The 20655-nt window shown below is 54.4% G+C and overlaps 8 protein-coding genes across 8 annotated transcripts; 4 read left to right on the top strand and 4 right to left on the bottom strand.

Annotated features, from left to right (window-relative positions):
* Positions 1-316: 316 nt before the first annotated feature.
* Positions 317-2194, bottom strand: PFLUO_LOCUS6983 (Hsp70 protein that interacts with Zuo1p; the record flags this gene model as incomplete). The annotated part of the gene is made up of 4 exons (XM_073784579.1): positions 317-988; positions 1040-1941; positions 2001-2037; positions 2096-2194. 4 exons carry the CDS (start codon positions 2192-2194, stop codon positions 317-319), a joined length of 1710 nt encoding a protein of 569 aa, XP_073641020.1.
* A 165-nt stretch (positions 2195-2359) lies between these two features.
* On the top strand, positions 2360-3184 carry PFLUO_LOCUS6982 (exosome non-catalytic core subunit rrp40; the record flags this gene model as incomplete). Its single annotated transcript, XM_073784578.1, has 1 exon — positions 2360-3184. The coding sequence occupies one exon, from the start codon at positions 2360-2362 to the stop codon at positions 3182-3184; it is 825 nt and encodes a 274-aa protein (XP_073641019.1).
* Positions 3185-3548: 364 nt separating this feature from the next.
* Positions 3549-5750, top strand: PFLUO_LOCUS6981 (uncharacterized protein; the record flags this gene model as incomplete). The annotated part of the gene is made up of 1 exon (XM_073784576.1): positions 3549-5750. The coding sequence occupies one exon, from the start codon at positions 3549-3551 to the stop codon at positions 5748-5750; it is 2202 nt and encodes a 733-aa protein (XP_073641018.1).
* A 387-nt stretch (positions 5751-6137) lies between these two features.
* On the bottom strand, positions 6138-10904 carry PFLUO_LOCUS6980 (killer toxin resistant protein; the record flags this gene model as incomplete). Its single annotated transcript, XM_073784575.1, has 5 exons — positions 6138-9071; positions 9125-9385; positions 9438-10263; positions 10329-10682; positions 10753-10904. The coding sequence occupies 5 exons, from the start codon at positions 10902-10904 to the stop codon at positions 6138-6140; spliced, it is 4527 nt and encodes a 1508-aa protein (XP_073641017.1).
* A 667-nt stretch (positions 10905-11571) lies between these two features.
* PFLUO_LOCUS6979 (uncharacterized protein) lies at positions 11572-12903 on the bottom strand (the record flags this gene model as incomplete). Its single annotated transcript, XM_073784574.1, has 1 exon — positions 11572-12903. The coding sequence occupies one exon, from the start codon at positions 12901-12903 to the stop codon at positions 11572-11574; it is 1332 nt and encodes a 443-aa protein (XP_073641016.1).
* Positions 12904-14626: 1723 nt separating this feature from the next.
* PFLUO_LOCUS6978 (uncharacterized protein) lies at positions 14627-15351 on the top strand (the record flags this gene model as incomplete). Its single annotated transcript, XM_073784573.1, has 2 exons — positions 14627-14699; positions 14756-15351. The coding sequence occupies 2 exons, from the start codon at positions 14627-14629 to the stop codon at positions 15349-15351; spliced, it is 669 nt and encodes a 222-aa protein (XP_073641015.1).
* Positions 15352-16806: 1455 nt separating this feature from the next.
* On the bottom strand, positions 16807-19138 carry PFLUO_LOCUS6977 (uncharacterized protein; the record flags this gene model as incomplete). Its single annotated transcript, XM_073784572.1, has 2 exons — positions 16807-17958; positions 18014-19138. 2 exons carry the CDS (start codon positions 19136-19138, stop codon positions 16807-16809), a joined length of 2277 nt encoding a protein of 758 aa, XP_073641014.1.
* Positions 19139-19920: 782 nt separating this feature from the next.
* On the top strand, positions 19921-20479 carry PFLUO_LOCUS6976 (subunit of TIM23 translocase complex; the record flags this gene model as incomplete). Its single annotated transcript, XM_073784571.1, has 5 exons — positions 19921-19981; positions 20033-20059; positions 20110-20139; positions 20192-20282; positions 20356-20479. 5 exons carry the CDS (start codon positions 19921-19923, stop codon positions 20477-20479), a joined length of 333 nt encoding a protein of 110 aa, XP_073641013.1.
* Positions 20480-20655: the final 176 nt, after the last annotated feature.

Genomic DNA, 20655 nt, shown 5'->3' with positions numbered 1-20655 from the left:
TGGTTTTATGGTTTTTTCTTGCGAGAGATTTCCAACTTACTCTACTAGTTGTAATATAATGTCTTGTCTTAGATTATTGAGTACTGGTTCTGAATCACCGAGTAATGTCTGTCTCCTCGAGCAGATCTATAGACTTTATAGATTGGGGATCTATGGCCAAAGGGAACCAAGTTATCATTGGCTACATCCAGATTGAGATCTATATAAGGTAAAATGGAAAGAACAGAGGCGAAAAAAAAGGAACAACAGCTTCTATCAATCATGTATGCCATCATCACATAACAAAAAAAAGCAATTTTTGAACAAAAGGCACTACTTAAGCAGAGCCGTTGATAGCACCGCGCACGGCGTTCTGGCCACCGACCTCACGCACCGCGATCTGCAGACCCAGATCTGGGTTCACGTGGACCATAACCTCGATCTTGCCGCCAGCCTTGACGCCCTTAACCGCCATCTCGGCGACCGGCTTCTCCGCCTTCCAGACAACCTCGCGAAGATCATCCTCCTCCTCTTCGGAGTCGTCAAAGTCCGAGTCATCCTCATCATCCTGGGCCGGCTTCTCAGCCTTGGCCTTGGGCTCGGGCTTGGTGACCTTGATCGAGCGAGTGCCCTCGCACACGCGCACGAGCACGTCGCCGCCCTCCTTGGGGGCAAGGTACTGCGCAATGCGGCGGGCGGGAATGGCGGTCTCAGCGTCCAGGAGGGGCTGGAAGGCCGTCTTGCTGGCGGCCGAGGTGATTTCCACGCCGATCGCCTTGCTCAGGTGCGGTGTCACGGTGACCATCGGGTGGATGGACTGTTCGATGTCCTCGCTGTCGAACTCCTGGATCAGGGACGCCTGGAAGGCGGCACCGCGGGCGGACAGCTCGGAGGGGTTGATGGCCGTGGACGAGGTCGAGGGGGCCAGGATGTTGGTCTTCTCGGGGAAGATGTTGTGCGCCAGCTGGGCAATCTTGGGGGTGTGCGAGGTACCACCGGAGAAGATAACCTGGTTCGAATGTCAGTATACGTGTAAATCATTGGAAAAGAGGAACGGTACCTCATCGATGTCCAGGACATCAAGGTCGGCCTTCTTGACCACCTGCTCGATCAAACCGGTGAACTGAGCAAAGACCTTGTTCGACAGCAGCTCGAACCGAGTGCGGTTGACAGTGGAGTGATAGTCAATGCCGTCCGCCAAGCTCTCAATGCTCAGTTGGGCGTTGGTGGTCTGGCTGAGAGTCTTGCGGGTGCCCTCACCAAACGACTTCAGCTTGGCCAGGCCGCGGGCGTTCTCGCGCGGGTCGGTCTTGTGCTTCTTGATGAATTCCTTGGCGAAGTGATCGATGATGATCTGGTCCAAGGATGCACCGCCCAGCTCATAGTCGTGGGCAGTAGCCAGAATGGTGTACATGCCGCCGCGGCAGGCCACCACGGCCACATCGGACCGGGTACCGCCCAGGTCGGCCACCACAACCAGCTTGTCGGTAACGGTCGCTTCGGGACGAGCATCGTAAGCCATGACAGCCGCAACGGGCTCATGGATCAGCTGCAGCACCTCGATGCCGGCCTCCTTGGCCGCAGCAACCAGGGCCTCACGCTGGGCATCGGAGAAGTTGGTGGGAACGGTGATGACGGCCGCGTTGACTTCCTTACCCAGGAAGTCGGCAGCGGACTGTTTCAAACGACGGAGATGGCGGGTGGTGACCTCCGAGACGGTGACGATGTTGGGGGTCTCGGAGCTGGGAGAGTCGCGGACCGAGAACGCCACGGTCGAGTCGCTCTGCTGCGGGTGGGCCGACTGGTGGCATGGAGTCGGGTCAATCGACTTGAAGTCCTTGCCCAGGTAGTCCCGAAAGTATGCGATAGTGTTGTTGGGGTTGCGAAGGAGCTGTGCCTTGGCCTGCGTGCCGTGGTATTCCTCTCCCTCGATGTAAGAGAGAATGCTAGGAATTTGACGATCTAGGCAAGTCAGAAAATGGCAACGAATCTGACAGAACTGGGCGAAAGCAAAGACTCACCTCCTTCCTCGTTGGCAATCACCTCAGCCTTGCCCTCCTATATGAACGACATGTCAGTTTTGATCGGGGACCAGTCGAAGGCTCTTCACACGTACGGACGAAATACGAGCAATGGAGCTGGATGTGTTGCCAAAGGAGATACCAATGGCAAATCTCTCTGTCTCCGCAGAGACACCGTTAGCCGCGTCACCCATTTTGCAAGAAATATATTGATGTTGAGGAAAGTGAAAGAGTGGATGGATCAAGGCCAGCGGGGGAAAAACTTTTTGACTGTGCTTATGTAAGGACATCCGATAAGCGTTTTCTTCTTTCGAGTGCTTGCAATTCATTCACTCCCTCGCAATAATCAGCTTTCTACCATGACGACGCCGCTCGTCTTACTCCCTGGCGAAGAGGTGCCCTCCGACCATTTGCCTCCAACCAAAAACAACAATCCTCTCAAATTGGGTCCCGGACTCCGGTTACTATCGCAGCCATCCACATCAGCGGCGGCCGGCCATGTCCTCACAGCAACACAAGCCGGTCTATTGACGACCGATGCCAAACGAAACACCGTATCCCTTCTCTCATTCTCTAATCGCCGCTACCTCCCGACCACCAATGACCTCATCATCGCACAGATCCACCACTCCAGCGCCGACTACTTCCACTGCATGGTGACCCCACATACGGCGCATGCCCTGCTGGGCCAGCTGTCCTTTGAGGGCGCAACGAAGAAAACAAGACCGATGCTGAAGCAGGGCGAGCTGGTCTACGCGCGGGTCTTGTCAGTCGGAATCGGTGCCGGCGCCGAGGTCGAGCTCACCTGCGTCAATCCCGCCACGGGCAAGGCAGAGCCCGGTGGTCTGGGCCCGCTGGTGGGCGGCATGGTGTTTGATGTCTCTACGGGTATGGCGGCGCGGTTGATCCGAGCCAGCTCGGCCTCGCCGGACCAGACAGACGCCGTTGAGGGACTGGTTGTCCTGTCCGAACTGGACAAGAAGTTGGAGAGCGTGGGAGGGTTTGAAATTGCGGTCGGGCGGAATGGGAAAGTCTGGGTGGATTGCTCGAATGCTGGAGACAGCGCCATCCAGGCGACGGTGGCCATCGGGCGATGTCTGCAGCAGACGGACGAGGGCAACCTGAGCACGTCGGAGCAGAAGAAGCTGGTGTCGAGGATTCTGCGCGAGATGAAGATCGGGTGATGTCAAATGTTTCTGTACGATATTATGAGTAATCCATTGCATACAAATAACTAGAAGTACCTCCTATGTGTCGTACATCTACATCGTTACTCCTTCTACAAGTCTTTCTAGCTATCGAGTTGTACTCCCAGTCAACCAATCATAACCTTGTCACCACCCGGCCCACCCAACCTTTTCTCCTCGTCCTCTCCTGCTCCTTCTTTCGGTTGTCTCTCCCTTGGGCTTGCTATGGGTCAGCAATCTTCGCAGGTAATTGGCGAAGAAGAGTTTGGTAAGTGATCCTCCTGCGCGTCCTCGTCGACTTTCTCCTTTCGAGGCTGATCCATCTTGCGCAGTCCCCGAAGCTCCACACCTCTCACCCGTCATGGAGTCCCCCAAAAAGAAAAAAAAGTCCCGGTCAAAAAGACGCGCTTCTCTACTACACACCACCGGTGATGGCCTCGAAGCCGAAGACCGTCCAGACCTCCCTCCCCTTGAAGCCGCAGACGAGTCAGCGCCTAAACGCAAACGCGAGTCGGAACCAGCTGAGCCCAAGAAAAAAAAGAAGAAGAAGAAGCATCACGCACCCGAAGACAACATAACTGTCAACATGCCGTCTCCCCCGAGATCGAACGGCGTCTCCTTCACCGCTGTGAACCAAGCTCGCCCTGTCCCCGAATCTCAACAGTTTCCTCCCTCCTCGCAGCCAGAAAATTCCCCGACACAATCCCGTGCATCACCAGAACAAAATGGAGAGAGACAAAATGTAGAGGAACCCATCCCTCGTCAGCCTGTTCAACATACCCCCTCGACACCGGCATCGGCAAGCCAGGAACCCAGCGGCGAGCGCGACTCCTCGACTCCCAACGGGGAAGAAAAGAAGAGGAAAGCCAACAGGGAATCACGACGAGGGAAGAACGACATGAAAATCGGATTCTTCACGGATGAGGAAGTCCAGAGAATGGAGGGGTTCAAGCTGGCATTTTGCGCGGAACACCGAATCGAAGGACCGCAGTTCGACATGCTGGTGCAGTACTCCCAGCGCGGCCCAGAGAAGGAATTCCCACTTGACAATGCCTCCATCAACAAGGCCGATTTTTGGTCCAGGATTCTCGGCACTCTCCCGGACCGTGAGAAACGATCCGTGTATCGGTTCATGCGGCGACATTTTCAGGCCTCGGGGCAGAAAGCGCATGTCTGGACGCCAGAGCAAGACAAGGAATTCATCCAACTCGTTGCCCAAATGGGCCCCAAATGGAAGGAAATTGCCAACATGCTTGGCCGCTCGGATGACGATGTCACACAGCGGTGGAAGAACCGCCTGGAGCATCGCGACAAGATGAGACATGGTGCATGGGAGGAGCCCGAGATCCGCCTCCTTCTCGAGGTGGTTGAGGGCATGTGGAAGGGTTTGAAACAAACGGTCCCAGAAAGCTGTGGCAAAGACATGTTTGACATGGACGACAAGCTCCTCGCGTGGGGTTCTGTGAGCGATGCAATTGGCAACATCCGATCTCGACAACAGTGTGCAGACCGATATCGCAAACTTCGCTCTCATGTCCAAGGGCTGCGGGCCCGGTCTGGAGATCCAAACGCAATGCCTGACCTCGCAGACACAGCAAAGAAGAATGCCAGTTGGAACAAGAGATTCATGGTGAAGGATCAGGCGATCAGCCGGGAATACGTTCAGGATGAGGGCAGTGACGAGGGCTCAGTCGGAGACGATATTCCAGCTGAGCCTCAGAGCCTCAGACGTGGATTCAGCATGACCGAAGACATCGCGGCTCTTGCTTCATCCCAGGGGAAGAAAGAGGCGCAAGCCGCGCTCGCTTCCATGTCTCAGGAGAATGCCGAATCTGAACCTGAGATTCAAGCTACAACTGCTACTGACGATCAACCACCTGTGGTCTCTTCCGCCAAGAAATCAAAGAAGCGCAAGCACGCCGAGACAAATACTACGGAAGCTGAGGCGCCCTCCTCGCCAGCCCCTGAAAAGAAGAAGAAAAAGAAGAGCAAGAAGATAGATGAGCAAGCAGAAGGAGAGAGGGCCGACAACGGAGAGAAACCGAAGAAGAGAAAGAAGACGAAGAAGAAGCACTCCGAAGCAAGCGAGGCCGCAGTCCAACAAGAAGATGCCAACACCGCAGTCGCCGCGGCTGCAGAGAATGCGAAGCACGCAGACAACGGCGAGAAGAAGAAGAAAAAGAAAAAGAAGAGCCGCAAGTCCACTGCATCCGAGCCCAATGGCGTCTCAGACCATGAACAAGAGCCTGAGCCTGAGCCTGCGGAATCGACCAAGAAACACAAGAAGAAGTCCAAGAAGAATAAGGACAAGACCGCTGATCTACCGGCTGCCGACGAGAGGGATGCCGGAGAAACCAACATCGGCAACAGCCCGGCCTACGAGGTATCACCGCCATCTGCCCCTGCGCCACCGATGTCGCCGTTAGGCAATGCTGTCGATGATCAAGATGATGTCAAGATCGACTTTACGAGTCCAGACTCCGAGTTGCAGTATGGCAGCGACTCATCGGATGTGGATTCCGACGAGGTATCGGTTAAGGAGTACGGATCTGAGTCGGATTGATCAATTGGTTGGTTGATCGTTTCTGGGGAACGACTATGGGGAGGCTGGTTTGTACAGAATCCCAGAGAGGATCTAATAATGTTGGACATGTAAAACAAAAAGATGAATGAATTTGTACGCTTCCAGGCCATATCTCTGGGATTTTAAACGTTTTTTCCCTCCCCTCTTCATCCTCTATTCTACTCACCTGGTCACCGGGCGAGCGCGGCCCAGATCAAAAACACAGCTGTTTCCAGACTTCGTAGCAGTCATTTTCGAAGTCACCTTCGTTGGCCCTCTTATTCTACGCACAAAAAGTCTCTCTGCTATCCAATTCCCAATTGCTGTCATACATGATGAATACATTTGTTTTCCCTACTTCGCTTCTAGGTATACACTACAAGGACTCTATAGCTCATCCTTGCGCTCATCCTTTCGCTCATCCTTTCGCTCATCCTCAGCCACCACCTCGCCTTCGACCTCAGCCTCTTGAACAGGCACACCATCCTCACCCGACTGCACGAACCCGGCAACGTCCTCATCCACCGCCGCAACCCTCTTCGCCAAACCGGCAATCTCATCATCATAAACCGTCCACTCAGGAACCTGCCTGCGCGCCCGGGCAAGCTTCGGCTCCTTCGTCTGCGGATTATTACACAGATCAATCGTCCTCGCCGTCTCCAGATCCTCATCACTGCACCACGTCTCGCACCACAGCCACTCCTGCGGCAAACTGTGGATGGGCAGGTTATGCTGCAAGTGATTCGGCAGGTCCTGGTCGAGATTCGACAGACTGTTCGGATCCGCCGAGAGCATCTGGTACTGGCCGCGCAGGCGGTCGCCCGCGGCGAGCGCGCGGAACCGCGCCAGATCGACGACATACAGCGCGGAGATGTGGTATGGTTTCCCCCGTAGGAACGAGTTCCAGTATCCCTGCTTCCAGAAGCGGAAGCCCTCCATCTCGACGCGCGAGTCGCCCATTGGGGTGAAGCCGTACGGCGCACCTTCCAGGTCGTGCGTGACGAGGTCGTGCATGTCTGTTCGGACGATTTGGTCTGCGTCCACGAAGATGACTTTGTCCAGGGATAGGGGGAACAGGACGTCCAGGAAGAGGATCTTGTAACCCCAGATCTCGCGTTGTTTCTCGCGCTGACCGCGCAGCCAGTGCGGCCATTTGTAGGTGACCATTTCGTAGGAGAAGTTGTATTCGCGCGCGAGGTGGGGGAGGAAGGCGCGGAAGGAAGGCGAGAGGAATTGCTCGATGAACCAGAATTTGACGGTGTGTTTCGTGTGTCGCATCACGGAGACCATCATGATGTTGAGCATGCGCTCGTAGAGGTGCCCGCTGGCGACGGAGAAGATGTTGATGTCAGCGTGTTGCTCGCCACCGCTCGTGGACTTCACGCCGACGCTGGAGAGAACGCCCGAGGCGAAGTTCAGACCCTTGGAGACGTAGTCCATTGTCGACCCCGGCTTGGGGCCGGTTTCCAGGACATCCTCGGCTTCCATGCCAGCTTTGCGTGAGAGACGCGGGAAGAGCGTTCGACCCTGGAAGGACAGGAGAGCGACTTCGTTGTTCTCATCGCCTGGTTGGGGGCGTTGTCCCTCGCCGCCGACGCTGTCGATGTTGAAGATCTTCTCACTGCGGCCGGGCTTTAGGTTGATCTGCCATAGGCCTGGCTGGGCCTTGAACTGGAAGTAGCCCAGATTGGCCATGATGATGGTGTCGGCGAAGTAAGGGTTGTTCTCAGTACCCAAAACTAGTTGCACACCTCGCGGCGGGGACTTGTCTGTGAGATCGCGGCTGTGTCCTTCAATCAGGATGTGCTCGAGCTCGTAGATGGCGTCGACATTTGAGTCAGACTTGAGCGAGCTGAGTTTGATGTTGTCAAGGTCGTGGATGGACTCTTTGGGAGCCACGAGCCACGATGATGGCACATCCATGCCGAGCGTCAGGAGGGCTTCAACAGGCACGCCCGAGAATGAGGCCTGGGGTCGAGACAAAGACCCGTCTTCCGTGAAAGACGGTTCAGACTCCAGCACGTAACGGTAGAAACGCTTGACCGGAAGCTCTTGCATCGTTTCCTTGGGGTTGAGGAGGATCTTCAGGTCGACACCCGCCAGTTCTGAAAGGACTTTGAGGATCGGGAGCCAAATTTGAGCGGACTCGGACGCCGGGTCGACAATGGCTGCCACTTTGATCAAGGGATCCTCAGAGTTAGAGACTGTGATCACGGAGTGATCCGTCTTCCACCGTTGAGACACATCCATCCGAAAATCAGGGGTATTCTCAAAGATCCCTTCCGGGACATCGGAGATGCTCGAAAGAGCAACAAGTGAAGTAAGTTTAGCGAGATCAAGCGGCGTGGCGAGTCGAGCATCAAGGTCAAGCTTCGAAGCAGCCCCTGCGACAGCATTGATCCGCTTGGTGCGCTCGTACGCAACAAGCTGGCTCAGGTCGTCCACGGTCAGCGAGTTGTCTTTTTCGATAGGACCAACTGCGCGGCCATTCACGACGAGACCTTCTGTGCCAGGTTCAAACCCAAGCTCTTCCACCAAGCGTCGGTGTAATTCCTGCTCCTCTGCCACTGGCCCAATTGCGCCTTCATTTGCGGTGATCTTTTCCAGGACCTTGGGGACATCATCTCCCTTGGTAGGCGAGCGGGAAGCCTCCTTGCACAGACCATCCGGGACTGCTCCTCTAACCAGAGAGCAGGCAATGCTGCCAAGCCGGTTTGAATCAGCAACAGAGACAGCATTGTGCAGTACAAGAATATCCACTTCATCATGTTCTTTGCGGAAGTTCAGAGCCTCGGTCAGCAGCTTCAATCCTTCTTCCGAATCGAAATCGCCCACAACAATCATCTGAACACTTTCCAGGGCACCTTTCTCCGATTCGATTCCCGGGAAGGCATTCAATCCGTCAACACCGGCAAGATCCACAATGCGAACACTCTTCGGATCTTCGGGCATGAGGAAATTATTCCGCCGCTCATAGGCACCATTTAAGAGAGAACTCGGCAGCCAAGCATCCTCTTCAATGTCACCCCCTGCAATACTCTCCTGGATGGAGCGGAGATCCTTGCTGATCTGCATACTCATCTGTTCCATCCAATTGTCCTCACGGGGAATGGGCACTCCGTTGGCCAAGAAGTAGCGTTCGCTGCCAATATCCAGACGACGCGTGTAATCCATTGTGCGAGAGACCAGGTTTTCATAGTCTTCTTTTTTCAATACCTCATCCAAAGATAAGGTCTCCTTCTCGGCGCGAGGTTCGCGTTTCTTGGTGATGGAGGCGAAAACGGATTTATCTGGAACTGTCGTTTTCGGTTCGGAGGCAGACTGCGCGGTATTGATATCAGCACGTAGTTAGATTTTTGTATGGAGGACATTACCTCTTCCAGATATTCTATAAGAGCAGCCAGCCCATAGGTCTCCTGGAGGTAATGGACTACCTTCGCCTGGGCAATAGCCTCCGGCGAGGAAGTGGTAGGCACAAATCCGAACCTCACAGGAATCATTCGCTTGACGAAAGTAAACAGAGTCGTAGAGACCATGTTCATATCTTTGGGACTGCTCAGGTCGACCGGCATGACGATATTGTGGAGTTCACGGCGCACTGGAGGCAATTGGCCCGGATAGGCTCCCATCAGGTACTGCAAGAGGTCAGTATGCAGTGACGCCTCCAAAACATAAGGTTCTACATACCGCTTGAAGCTCACTGGGCCAGCTCTCGTATCTAGAGTCCTTCTCCAAATTATTCATCCAAATAATGACCTTTCCCCCTTCCAATACATCTCGATAATCATATCTCGGTGAGGCATCCTCCGCCTGAGATGCCGCAAGAAGAGGATGCGACAGAAGCTTCACAGCTTCTTGGGCAGACAAGCCCAGATCCCGGAACTTCTGGATCGTTCTTCTCTCCCGACGCAGGTGATCCAGAAGAGAGTAAGCGTCCATCTGCCGCGAATCAATCTGAACTCCATTGATCCACATCACATTGATTCCCGGTGGGACCATCTGCGCGCGGTTCGAACGAATCTCCTTCCGCAAATTCACCGAGGCGTTGTGGCCAGTGACCATAGATGAGTATTTCGGGAAATTTTGAGAGACCTTGATCAATGTATCCAAGGGATCTGCACTGTCCATCACATAGCTCGCAGCATTGAGTCCCAGTCTGGAGACTTCAGAGGCCGATAGCGGACGGAGGTCGTCGGGCGCGTCTTCTTTCAATTCCTCCTCCTTATTGGGTTCTTTTACCTCTCGCTGCTCGGCATCTCGATCATCGATGACGATATAATCCGTTCGCTTCAACGCAAGTTCCACTCCATATCCGGAGACAAACAACGGCCGCGAAGTCCAGTGCTGAGGGGGCCGGTAGCGCACACGATAAGACACCTGTCCCTCCTTGGCCATTTCACGCAGCGTCTCATGAAAATCTTTAAATGTCGGCTCGGAGATATCCGCGTACAACACAGCAGGAGGCAGTGAAGCATCTCCCAACACCCGGTCAAAGGGAAGCTCTCTCGGATCTCTAGAACAGCCGAGGGGTCAGTCCGACAAGTCATCAATCATAAGTACGAATCAGTGTTCACGCACTGTTCCCCAAGAACATCCTGTTGTGCCCTCCCCATGCTCGCCGAGCAATACTGCTTTCCATCCGAGTGAACCCAAACAGGACACACGGCATCCTGAGCCGCCATGAGGGTCTGCTGAACCGAGGAATTATAGAACTGGTAGTGCGCCTCGATGCGAGGCGCGGACGACCGAATCGCAAGCGAGAGTTTAAACGATGAAAGGCTTTCGGCAGCGCTGAGGTGTCCATCTTCGTGGATGACCTGCAGAAAGCGGTCGTAGAGCTCTTTCTCCGTAGTGGCTTCTTCGAAGGTGCCGTCGGCGATGCGGTCGAGGAGCGGGAAGTACGCGGTGGAGTTTTCTTCGGCGGCGGATTCACTGTTGTGCACATGCGTGTGTGAGATATCACCGGTGGGAAATGTTAAGGTCGTCGGGGATGAGAACGTACAGGAGCTCCACGAGGTACGGGGCCGCGTCAAAGGAAGCTTGGAGAGCCACGTTCACTGCTGGGCTAGCATTTACCAACCCGGCAGATAGGAATGCCGCGATGGCGGTGGTGTACCACCGCCATGATAGGGGCGACTGTCGTGAGGAACCCATGTTGAGGCCGCAATTGGTCGGCAATGGGTATATAGTGGAATGTGTACGGGAGACAGCGGCCCCGCCACGCAAGTCGCTGTGTCGCTGTGTTTGCGCGAAGACAGTAAAGGAAGCCGCTATGGTTAATCAATGAGAGGAGAATGTAGAACAAGCATCACGGGCCCAGGTCCCGAGTCAAGATGGTTACAAAGAGAGTTACTGGGGGCTGAACAACTTGAAGTGGACACTTGGATGATTGGCCTTATCTTCTTATCGCAGTTACGGCGGGCACTGCGGCCATTTGCGCAGCACCTCCGAGAGTCTGTACTTGGCGAACTACGCATTGTTCGGTTCGTTTTCAATTTTTTGCATTCGTTAGGCATGAATTCGTTAAAAGAACAAAAAGATCCGCCTGGGCCTGACTTTTCTTTTGCGCCACCGCCAGTGATATGCGTCCATGTGCGCCAAATGATCCTCTCGGAGGAAAAACAAAGATACTCAAAATATGCAACCCGACTTTTTCTTGCTCCAGTTGCACAGACGCCAGGTCAAAAAAGAAAATAAAGAAAAGGAATATGGTGACAATGTGGGGGGGAGGGAGGCGCTGGGCTTCCCTGTCCCATTCCATGTGACCAAGAGCCGGTCATCGATCACAGGAAGATATGTATGGCAAGAGGAAGCTCGCTTCCTAAGAGTGGGACTTCTTGCGGAAAGTAGCCTCGCTAATCAATCGATGACGCTTCGGGCCGTCGGTCTCGAAGACGGAGCTCTCAGCATAGCTGGGTGCATAGCTGAGCTGGCTGCCAGGCCGGGAGTCCAGCACGCTGGTCGATTTCATCTTCTTCAGGTTCCTGGACTTGGCCCCGTCGCCGAACTTGCGGAACTCACGAGCAAGGCGCTCGAGAGTAGACCCACCAGTCTTGGTCTGGCCGGCGTGATGAAGAGTCGGGAACTGCGGGAGAGGCTTGTCCGAGTCTTCGGAGGAGCCGCTGCCGCTGCCGCTGCCGTTGCTGCTAGTCGAGCCAAAGCTGATGCCCGAGTCCACCTTGCGGCTCTTGTTGTCGTGGTCCTGTGCATCGCCTTGTTCCAGGTGAATGGGCTCGGTGACCAACATGCACTCGTCGATCGTTGCATTGGCAAGATTCAGGTACTGGTCCAGGGCATTGTGGATCTTGGGCCACGAGTTGAGATGTCCCTCTGGCGCGCCCTGGCAGATGATCGGGTTCAGGACCTGCTTGCCCTGGGTGTCTCGGGCAGTGATATAGCGGAAAAACCCGTCGCGCTGCGACTTGAGGATCTGATGCGTCAACTGAGAGGTTGGGGTAGGCATCGCGTCGGTGATGGGGGGAAAGAGGGTGTTGAGCATGGCGATGCAGTTGGCCTTGTTGTAGTCCGGGAGTAGCATCTCGTTGATGAGCGTCCAGCGGCGGATGCCGAGGTAGATTTGGGTGTACAGGGCCTCGATGGTCTTGCCCTTGACGTTGATCGCTTCGATCCACGAGAGCACCCCGGGGTACTTCCGAGCCAGCTCAGAACGGTTGCGGCCCTCGACATCCTCTGGTTTGATGTTGAGGCGTTGCAAAGCCGCGGCAACTTCCTTGCGGCGACGGGACTCAAAGTCCTTGAGGTAATCCAGCGCGGTCAGGACCTGAGGGAAATCCACGGACTCCAGTTCCTTGGTGAAGCAGCGGCGCAGAAATGAAGTAATGAAGCTGGCGGGGAGCGTGCAAGGCTGCGAAGGCAGCTTGGAGATCTGGTGGACCAACTGCGCGCGGAAATCGGCAGCCGGGTCGACCGACGCGTCTTGGGAAGAACGCGAAGACTTGGTCGAGGTGGAGTTGCGCGGGGTGAACGCGGATTCGGGAGAACGAGTGCCCGGCTGCTGGGCCGGATGGCAGTTGAGGTCATACATGGCGCGCAGAGGGATCTCGTAAGAGCCCGGGTAGCGTAGGCAATGGTCGAAGATCCAGGTCAGGGACGAGCCATTGGGAGCATCAAGCGGCTCGGGATGGGGAGCCATGATTGCAAGGTGCAGCAGTGGAAATAAGAAGAAACGAAGGAAGTGGGATGATAAGTATCGGAGTAGTCAAAGTTCCCGTGGGCCGGCACGATTCCAAAGTCACCAAGGGATGAGTGTGGGACAAGATCGGAGATGACGACAAAAAAAGAAAAGACACGAAAGGAAGCAATTGAGACAGGTCGAAGATGGGAAGAGAAGGTTCAAAACAACGAGCGTATGGGGTGAAGAAAGAGAGGAGAGGGAGAAAGAGAGAGCAATGATGAGAGAAGAGAGAGCGGAAAGGGTTCCTCCTGTCTAGACCCAATCGACTGCATCCATCCGAGTAGCGAGACTGATCCACTGGACTGGTCCACTCAGCTCGTGTGTGTCCCCGACGCCACTACTATAATTTTTAGATTCGATCATATTAATTGACTATTAAATCGGTGCCACGGTTGCCTTCTCCGATATTATGCCCTTGTACGTGTACCTCGTACATCCAGCGCAAGTCCGCCCGCGGGACCCCCCGCGTCCGAAGCGAAGAGGGAAAAAAAAATCTCCCCCGGCCCCGAATACCGGGGCATTGGGTCGCAGGAAGACAGCCGTTAGTACTAACGAACCTAGTAGTGTCATCATCACTGGTCGATCACCTCCTATCTGTTATTCCTGTGATGATTCGGGTGGAATTACAGTCGTCGTGTGCACAGCACTGCTATGACATTATTCGTCGGCGTGGTCCACGCCCATAAACAACTCGATCCATGGATCCATCGAGTCAGGCAGGTTTGATGGGTCCACCCGGAATGGCGGGACCTGAATCTGCACTTGGCCGTTTCACCTGGACCGGAGGATCGATCAGGTTCATGAGGAGCACGAATCGGATTTTCAAGATGGGAATTATTTTTAAGGATATCCAGCCACGATGTAGGGGACTCGTTCGTTTACTGTTAATCCATTCCTGGGAGGAACGCGTTACCCGTAGACGGGTCGGTCTCGTGGGACCGGATGTTGATCGCCAGAGTCTGGGCCACTGCGATCAGCCCTCGTTCCTGACTGGCCCGGGGCAGTGCGGCGTTCCTACCGAGGCAGACAGCCGACGTCTCACACGGAAGGCTGCGAAGGGCTTCCGGGCGATCCTGGCATCACTCAAGGTTAGTTCATGGCAGGATGCAGGATCGAATTGACTGGGGGCGGTGCTAGGTATCGAGGAAGCCCCGGGGAAGGTAGGTAGGCGTCAAGGCAGTTATTATTTCTTGTGCTTGTCTCCAAGGCTTCCTTCTCCAGAGCCCCAATGGGCAGCAATACGTCTCCAGATTCAATCAGTCCTTGGTAACCACTGAATTTGCGGTAGACTGTAATTAACTGCCAATGGGTTTATTTCATGGCCACTGGATCGAATCTAGCTGTTGGAGTAAATTGAGTTAGCAGGTAGGTAATAATGATATATATTGTGTGCTGCTCGGCAGTCGCCATTCTCCGAACCATCCCACAAGCCAAACATCACCAAAACATTAGTCCGAGAGCAAACATCTACGATAACTGAACGTATTCCAAAACAACACACAACATACACCCACCATAACTGACAGCATACCCTAATAAGTAGCACACTTGCACCTTCCTAATTTGGGGGTTCACGTCCACACAATCATGGCATCACCAGACCGCCCGGCAAAAAAAGAAACGATAAGAGCAGCAAAAGCAACAAACCAAAGCTCCCCAGACACCAACCACACCATTCACCATGGGTAAAGGCCCGCTGGAACGCCAGCACCGGTTCGAGAAGAAGAACCAGAACCTGGTCAAGCTGCCCAAAAGTGAGCGCAACCCCACCTCCCACCACATCCATCACCACCAGACAGAAACTAACCAGGCGCGGTACCAGACGCAAAAGTCTCCAAACGACCCATCCCGCACGCTCCAATCGCCTCACCCTACGCTGGCGCAACAGTGCCAAAGATAGTATATGTCTCCAGCAGCACGCCCTTCATGAGCGCCGTGAAGCGCGTTCAGAAATTGCTGCGGCAGGCGGAGAAGCGTGACACGGCCGCGGTCAGTCTGGAGGATACGCGGACGAGCGAGAAGCAGAAACTCGCGGAGCTGGCGAAGATTGCTGGTGCGGAGAAGCGCGAGGAGGTTTTTGTTAAGGCTACGGGGCGCGCGATTGAGAAGGCGCTCAGTGTTGGGAAGTGGTTTGAGGAGCGGGGGGGTGAGTTTGTCGTTAGGGTGAAGACGGGGAGTGTGCTTGTTGTTGATGACGTGGTCGAGGGGGAGATGGGGGAGAAGAAGAATGAGAATGATTCGGAGTCGAAGGTGGCCGAGGGAGTTGATCCACCGGACTCGAAGGCATCAGACTCGGACAAGAAGAGGAAGCGGGGTGCTGATGATGATCCCGCTGCGACAGAGGAGGTGCCTGAGACGCGCACGCGGTGGATCAAGATGGTCGACGTTGCTATCTCGCTCAAGTGAATGCGCGGAGAGACATGACGGGTTCTTTCTCCCCGCGATACACTCGACGGGACACAGTCGACAATATGTGAAATCCCTAGTGGCTACTGCTACTGAATCCGGAGTGATACCATCCTCAGCTGCACTTAGCTGAGTGACAGGCCAGGACAGCCGTTCAACTCAGCCGAGCAGATGGAAGGGAAACCATCTGTCAGCTTCCAACTACCGCCCACTGCACTCCATGTCAGCGTATCAATCCGATCATGCGGATGCTTTCCGGAATGCATGCATGGCCATGGCTCCACATCTGGCGCCAGTTCAGAGCAATCCCACCGATGATGATGCTACCTTCTTTCCCCGGACCAGAAGGACATCACCATCATCATCTCGAACATGGCAGACTCAACTCCATCGCCCGACCTCCGTGGGTCAAGCAAGCGGGACTGGGACCAGAATACTCCAGCGGCGACCTCCTACTTCTACATCACACCAAGACGTAAATGAACAACAGACATGCCACAGCTCTGATTCCCTTAATCTGTCACCACCATCTTCCATCCACAATCAAACATCACTCTCTTCTCTGGGAGGCAATTAAACAAACACTCTTAATCACTGTAACAGACCTCACCTTCTCTCTAGTCTTCGAGAAACATCGGAACCGATAGCCCACGCACAATAAGCTACCGAGTATTCTCCCAAATGAAAAAGAAGACGATGCCTACAGAGGTGGATTAGTGGTGACATGAATCGTCGCACCCACCAGCAGGGACTAAACAGAAAACCAAAAAGAACTCCGTCCATTGGCACTATCCATTGAGAAGAAGAAAAAGGAGAAAGAAGAGATAAATAAAGGCCGGCGCTCACATAACATGACGAATGATGATATCCATGGATGCATTCTTCCGATCGCAAAGAAAGACAAGATACATGCTTTAAAAAAAAAGAGAGACGCTCCGAGTGTGTGTCGTGAACCATATTCCCGATTCTTTTCGCCATCATGTACAGAGAGACATAGGAGAAGTGGATGGAAAAACACGTGAAGACAGATGAAACCAGATTCCCAACCTGCAAAAAAAAATGAAGGGCTGATTATGACCAGATCCAGAGTAATAAAGGAAACGAACGCTAACGGAACAAAGAGAGAGTTTGGGGGTTTGTAGGACGCCTCGTGTGATATAATGAGACAAGCGGGTGAAGACAAAGAGAGAGAATGGATCGTCGTTGCCAGGAAGTCATGACTGGCAGACGAAAAAGACAAGCCGGGGTGCAGGAATGGATGATGGATGGATGCATGGATGGATATCCCACGATGAAACAAAAACAAGAAGAGAGCTTGCTATGAGACATGATGCAAAGGGAAGAAAACAAAAACACCAATCTCCCCGAAACACTCAATGGCAAGAGCCGGACGCCCAAGATCAGGTTACAAGAAACAGGACGATGCAATGCTGTCCAGGAGGGGTTCACGTGGTCTCACTTGTCCACCTTCTGCCACCCGTTGAGATAGGCCATCAATCCAACTCCTAATAGCACCACACCAAGCATGGATGCATAGGGGCTGGATTGTTCCAGAAGATTATGTCGAGACCGTTGCGTGGCAAAGGCTGTGGCTGCAGCGTCTAGTTCTTTCGAAGAGGTTGGATCGAGGGGTTGTGTTGACGAGTCTCTCATTTTAGCGTGCGTTGCATCATCTTTGCCCAGAGCCGAGCACCCAGGAGCATGTCCTGTCGGGTCATGGACATGTGCAGTCGACTTGCTATCCGGGCTTGCTGCAGAAACGGTCGCAGCGCGCTCCTTCCGCAGCGTTTCAATCATCTCAGCCAGTGACGTGTGAGACCGAACCGACTCATCTTCGGCCTTCTCGGCTCGTTCCTTGAACGACGCGACTTGCTGTCTCATGGCCTCCATTTGCTCCATCATGGTATCCAGGCGATGCTGGAGAGTTTTGGTGTTGACATCTGCCGAAAAGTCGGCTTGACTGACCTCCGGGCGCGTAGATTCAGGAGGTGAAACGGGGCCGTTGGTTTCCGCGGCAATTTCCACGTCTTCATGCTTAGACACCTGCTCTGGTTGTTCCAAAGGTACAACGGGCGCCACCTCGGGTTTGGCATCTGCACCATCCAAGTTCGGACTTGTCTCCGTTTTCGTGGCCTTCTCCTCTGCCCACTCCCGCGCAGCCCGTTCCTGTTTCAAGAGATTCTCAAGTTCCTTGATACGAGATCCCTGAGTATCAATTTCTCTCTTGGCAGATGACAATGCCTCAATGAGGGATAGGATCTGACTTGAATCACGGGAGACAGGTGAAGTTACACCCATACCCTTGGGCTTCTCTGTGTCACTGCGCTTCAATGGAGAGAATGCATCGGCTCCACTCCGCGGGGGAGCATCGGGTTTCTGAGGCAGCGGCTGCTGTGGAGGTGGGGCGGGTGGATCAGAGAATCGAGAGAAGGAGTCGACGCGAGGCATCTTGGGACGGCCGTTGAGCTGTCGAGGAACACTGTTTTCAGACGAAGATGGCTTAGCGGCCTTTTCTTTCTCTACATAGCCCGGTTTCATGATCGACGTCAAGAAATCATCGGTCTGGTGTAGATCTTGCGATTGTTGTTTTGCTTGTTTCAGTTCGCCCTTCAAGTGAATTAGCAGAAAATCTCACCAAAAAAATGGAAGTAGTTAACCATACCGTGAGTCTTTTGGCAACCTGCTCGATGGAGATCGGGGAGTTCCAATAGTTCATTTGACGTTGTTGATGGAGCGCATTGAGTTGGGTGCTGCTTGCGCTTTGAGCACTCCGATTGCTCACGTTACTCCCTGCTCGGCCTCGGAGATGAGACAGGGGCTGGCTGAGAGGCGAAGGAAGGAGCCCGCCTCCAGAGGCTGGGTCGAGATCTCCAAAATTGAGATCGAGGATATTCGGAGCGGTTCCATAAACGCCAGCGTGTTCAACCTTTGCCGAGACCTTGTGGTGTACGATGGTATTCTGATCCTCGCCCACAATGTCGATTCCCAACTCCAGTGTATCGTTCTCGCGCAGCTCATGTGGTTCTGATTCGCGATTTTCCGGAGACAGTCGGTGACCGTTCACAAACGTGCCGTTGGATGACTTGACATCCCGGATCCAAATCTTCCCAGCCTTGTCGGCCCAAATCTCCGCGTGCTGCCGTGAAAGAACCTTGGAGTCGAAGAAACCATTGACAGCGGTCGGCACCGTTTTGGCATTGGTTTGTCGACCAATGCGCAGGACATCAGGGTAGAATGGCACATTGATTTGTTTCTTCTCGAAAGTGCCGTTGATCGGGACCAGGGCCAGGATCGCAGGGGTTTCCGCGGCCTGGCCGTTTGACGGTCGAACGCCATTCTGCTGGGACGGCTGAAGCATATGTTGTGATGGGACTATGGATGACGGCTGATGAATGGCGGACATGGTCGAGGATGCAGAGGGCCCCGATGAGAAAGCAGGCACCGCCTGAGATCGAGTGTTGGTAATCCCCGCGACCGGTTCTGACTTGGAACTCGGCCAGGGGTTTCTGGCGTTCTTCTTCTTCGCAGCAATATTACTTTTGTATTCGCCGTTGGCACCTTGCCCAGCAGGTGGATCTTGCGAAGAGGGGGACACAGTCGATGTAGAAGAGGACGATGCAATGGAGGAAGAGGAGTTGGACCGCTGAAGTTGTTTTCGCGGCATGAACATGCGAGAGACCTCGTCCGCGTTCACTGAGGGCAGCGCTCCTTGTCCTCCGTCACCAGCACTGTACCATCCCAAGCGAGGCCCCGATTGAACGCTAGGCGGAGATGCCACCGCAGTCATGGAGAAGGATGCCGGAGATGACTCGACGCAATGGTCTTCCTAGGTGGTTGATTGCTGACGGTCGCGGAAAAGAGTATGCGGTAGGGTATCTGCAACCGTGAGAGCGAAGAGAACCCAAGAAATCGACAAGGTTGGCCCTTCTGGCGTTGAAGAAGTTGAATGTGCTTAGGGGGCGGTTGTTATTCGTGGTCGGCCGACTAGGTGACAACGGTCGCGTTAGCGGCTACTCGGTCGCCCGCCAAACCTCAAAAGAATTCAATGTCCCCCGGAGCCCGGGTGCAGTCCTCAGGGCGTTCCAGGGTCCACCAGAAGTATGAAGAGAGAGAGAGAGAGAGAGAGAGAGAGAGAGAGAGGGTAGACTCACCTTTCACAGAGGATTATATGGTAGCCGGTCGTATAAGAGTGAGGCTCTAGGCCAAGGAGGCGTGTGAGGTCTTGCCGGGGAAAAGCAGCGACCGGGAGTGTCTCAGACGGTCCAAGGACAATAAGGGAGGCACAAGACGGAACAGCCGCCTGTATGGGCTTGAGGCCCCAAGAAGAAATCGACACACAGGAAAGTCACCGGCTGGGGATGGTCACCATAGAGGAAAAGGGCCACACAGGGGAGGGAGGATGACAATGTATGGCTCGAGACTAGACTGGGGCGCCACACATCACGTGCCTCTCAGCACGAGGACACGGGTCAGGTGACTGTATCCAGGGAAAACGTAGCTCCGATCTTGTTGCTCGTCGTCTCTCAACTGTGTTGCTCTTCTGTTTGCCAGCCTTTCGCCTCACTCAACATGCCAGTTGTTGCAGGACCAGCGGCAGGGGGCCCTGCCGGTCCCTCGACCTTTGACAAGAGTATGTCGCCACCCCTACGATGGTGACCAGCAGAACTAACCAGACACTTAGTGAAAATGGGCGCCCTGATGGGATCCAGTATGTGGTGACCACACAGACCATTTGAGTATCTGCTTACAATTCTCCAGCTGTCGGTGGAATCATGGGCTTTATCATTGGTAAGGGGACCACGACAATGATGCGATCCCGCCTGGCTCACACAGCACACAGGAACCGTGACCGTCTTCCAGTACGGCGCTGGCCCCAACGGTGTCATGCGCACCCTGGGCAAGTACATGCTGGGCTCAGGTGCTACTTTCGGGTATGTTGGACTTGGATTTTCTGATCCTGCCCACAAGAAACGAAATCGCTAACTAATTGCCGCCCCTCTCTAGACTGTTCATGTCCATTGGCAGCGTTATTCGCACCGAGGGACCGTACAACGATGCCTGGCTCCGTGCCCGTGGCCCCCCAATGATGCTCCCCCGCGCGAGCCCTCTGCGTCCGGTGCGCCAATAAACACTGTCCGACAGGCGACATCCAACGGACATGCGACATGACCAATCCAAGGGAGAGGGACTTTTGTACGATATACTCTAGCGAGTAGCGCTGGCAGTGAGTTGGATTAAAAGGGAGGGAATGGCCCAGGGGCTTCGAAGTCAGGGCAGGAGCCGCAGTCGACCTCGGCACGCAAT

Source organism: Penicillium psychrofluorescens (assembly GCF_964197705.1).
Source record: "Penicillium psychrofluorescens genome assembly, chromosome: 4".
NCBI lineage: Eukaryota > Fungi > Ascomycota > Eurotiomycetes > Eurotiales > Aspergillaceae > Penicillium > Penicillium psychrofluorescens.
This window is presented reverse-complemented; position numbering and strand designations above follow the sequence as displayed.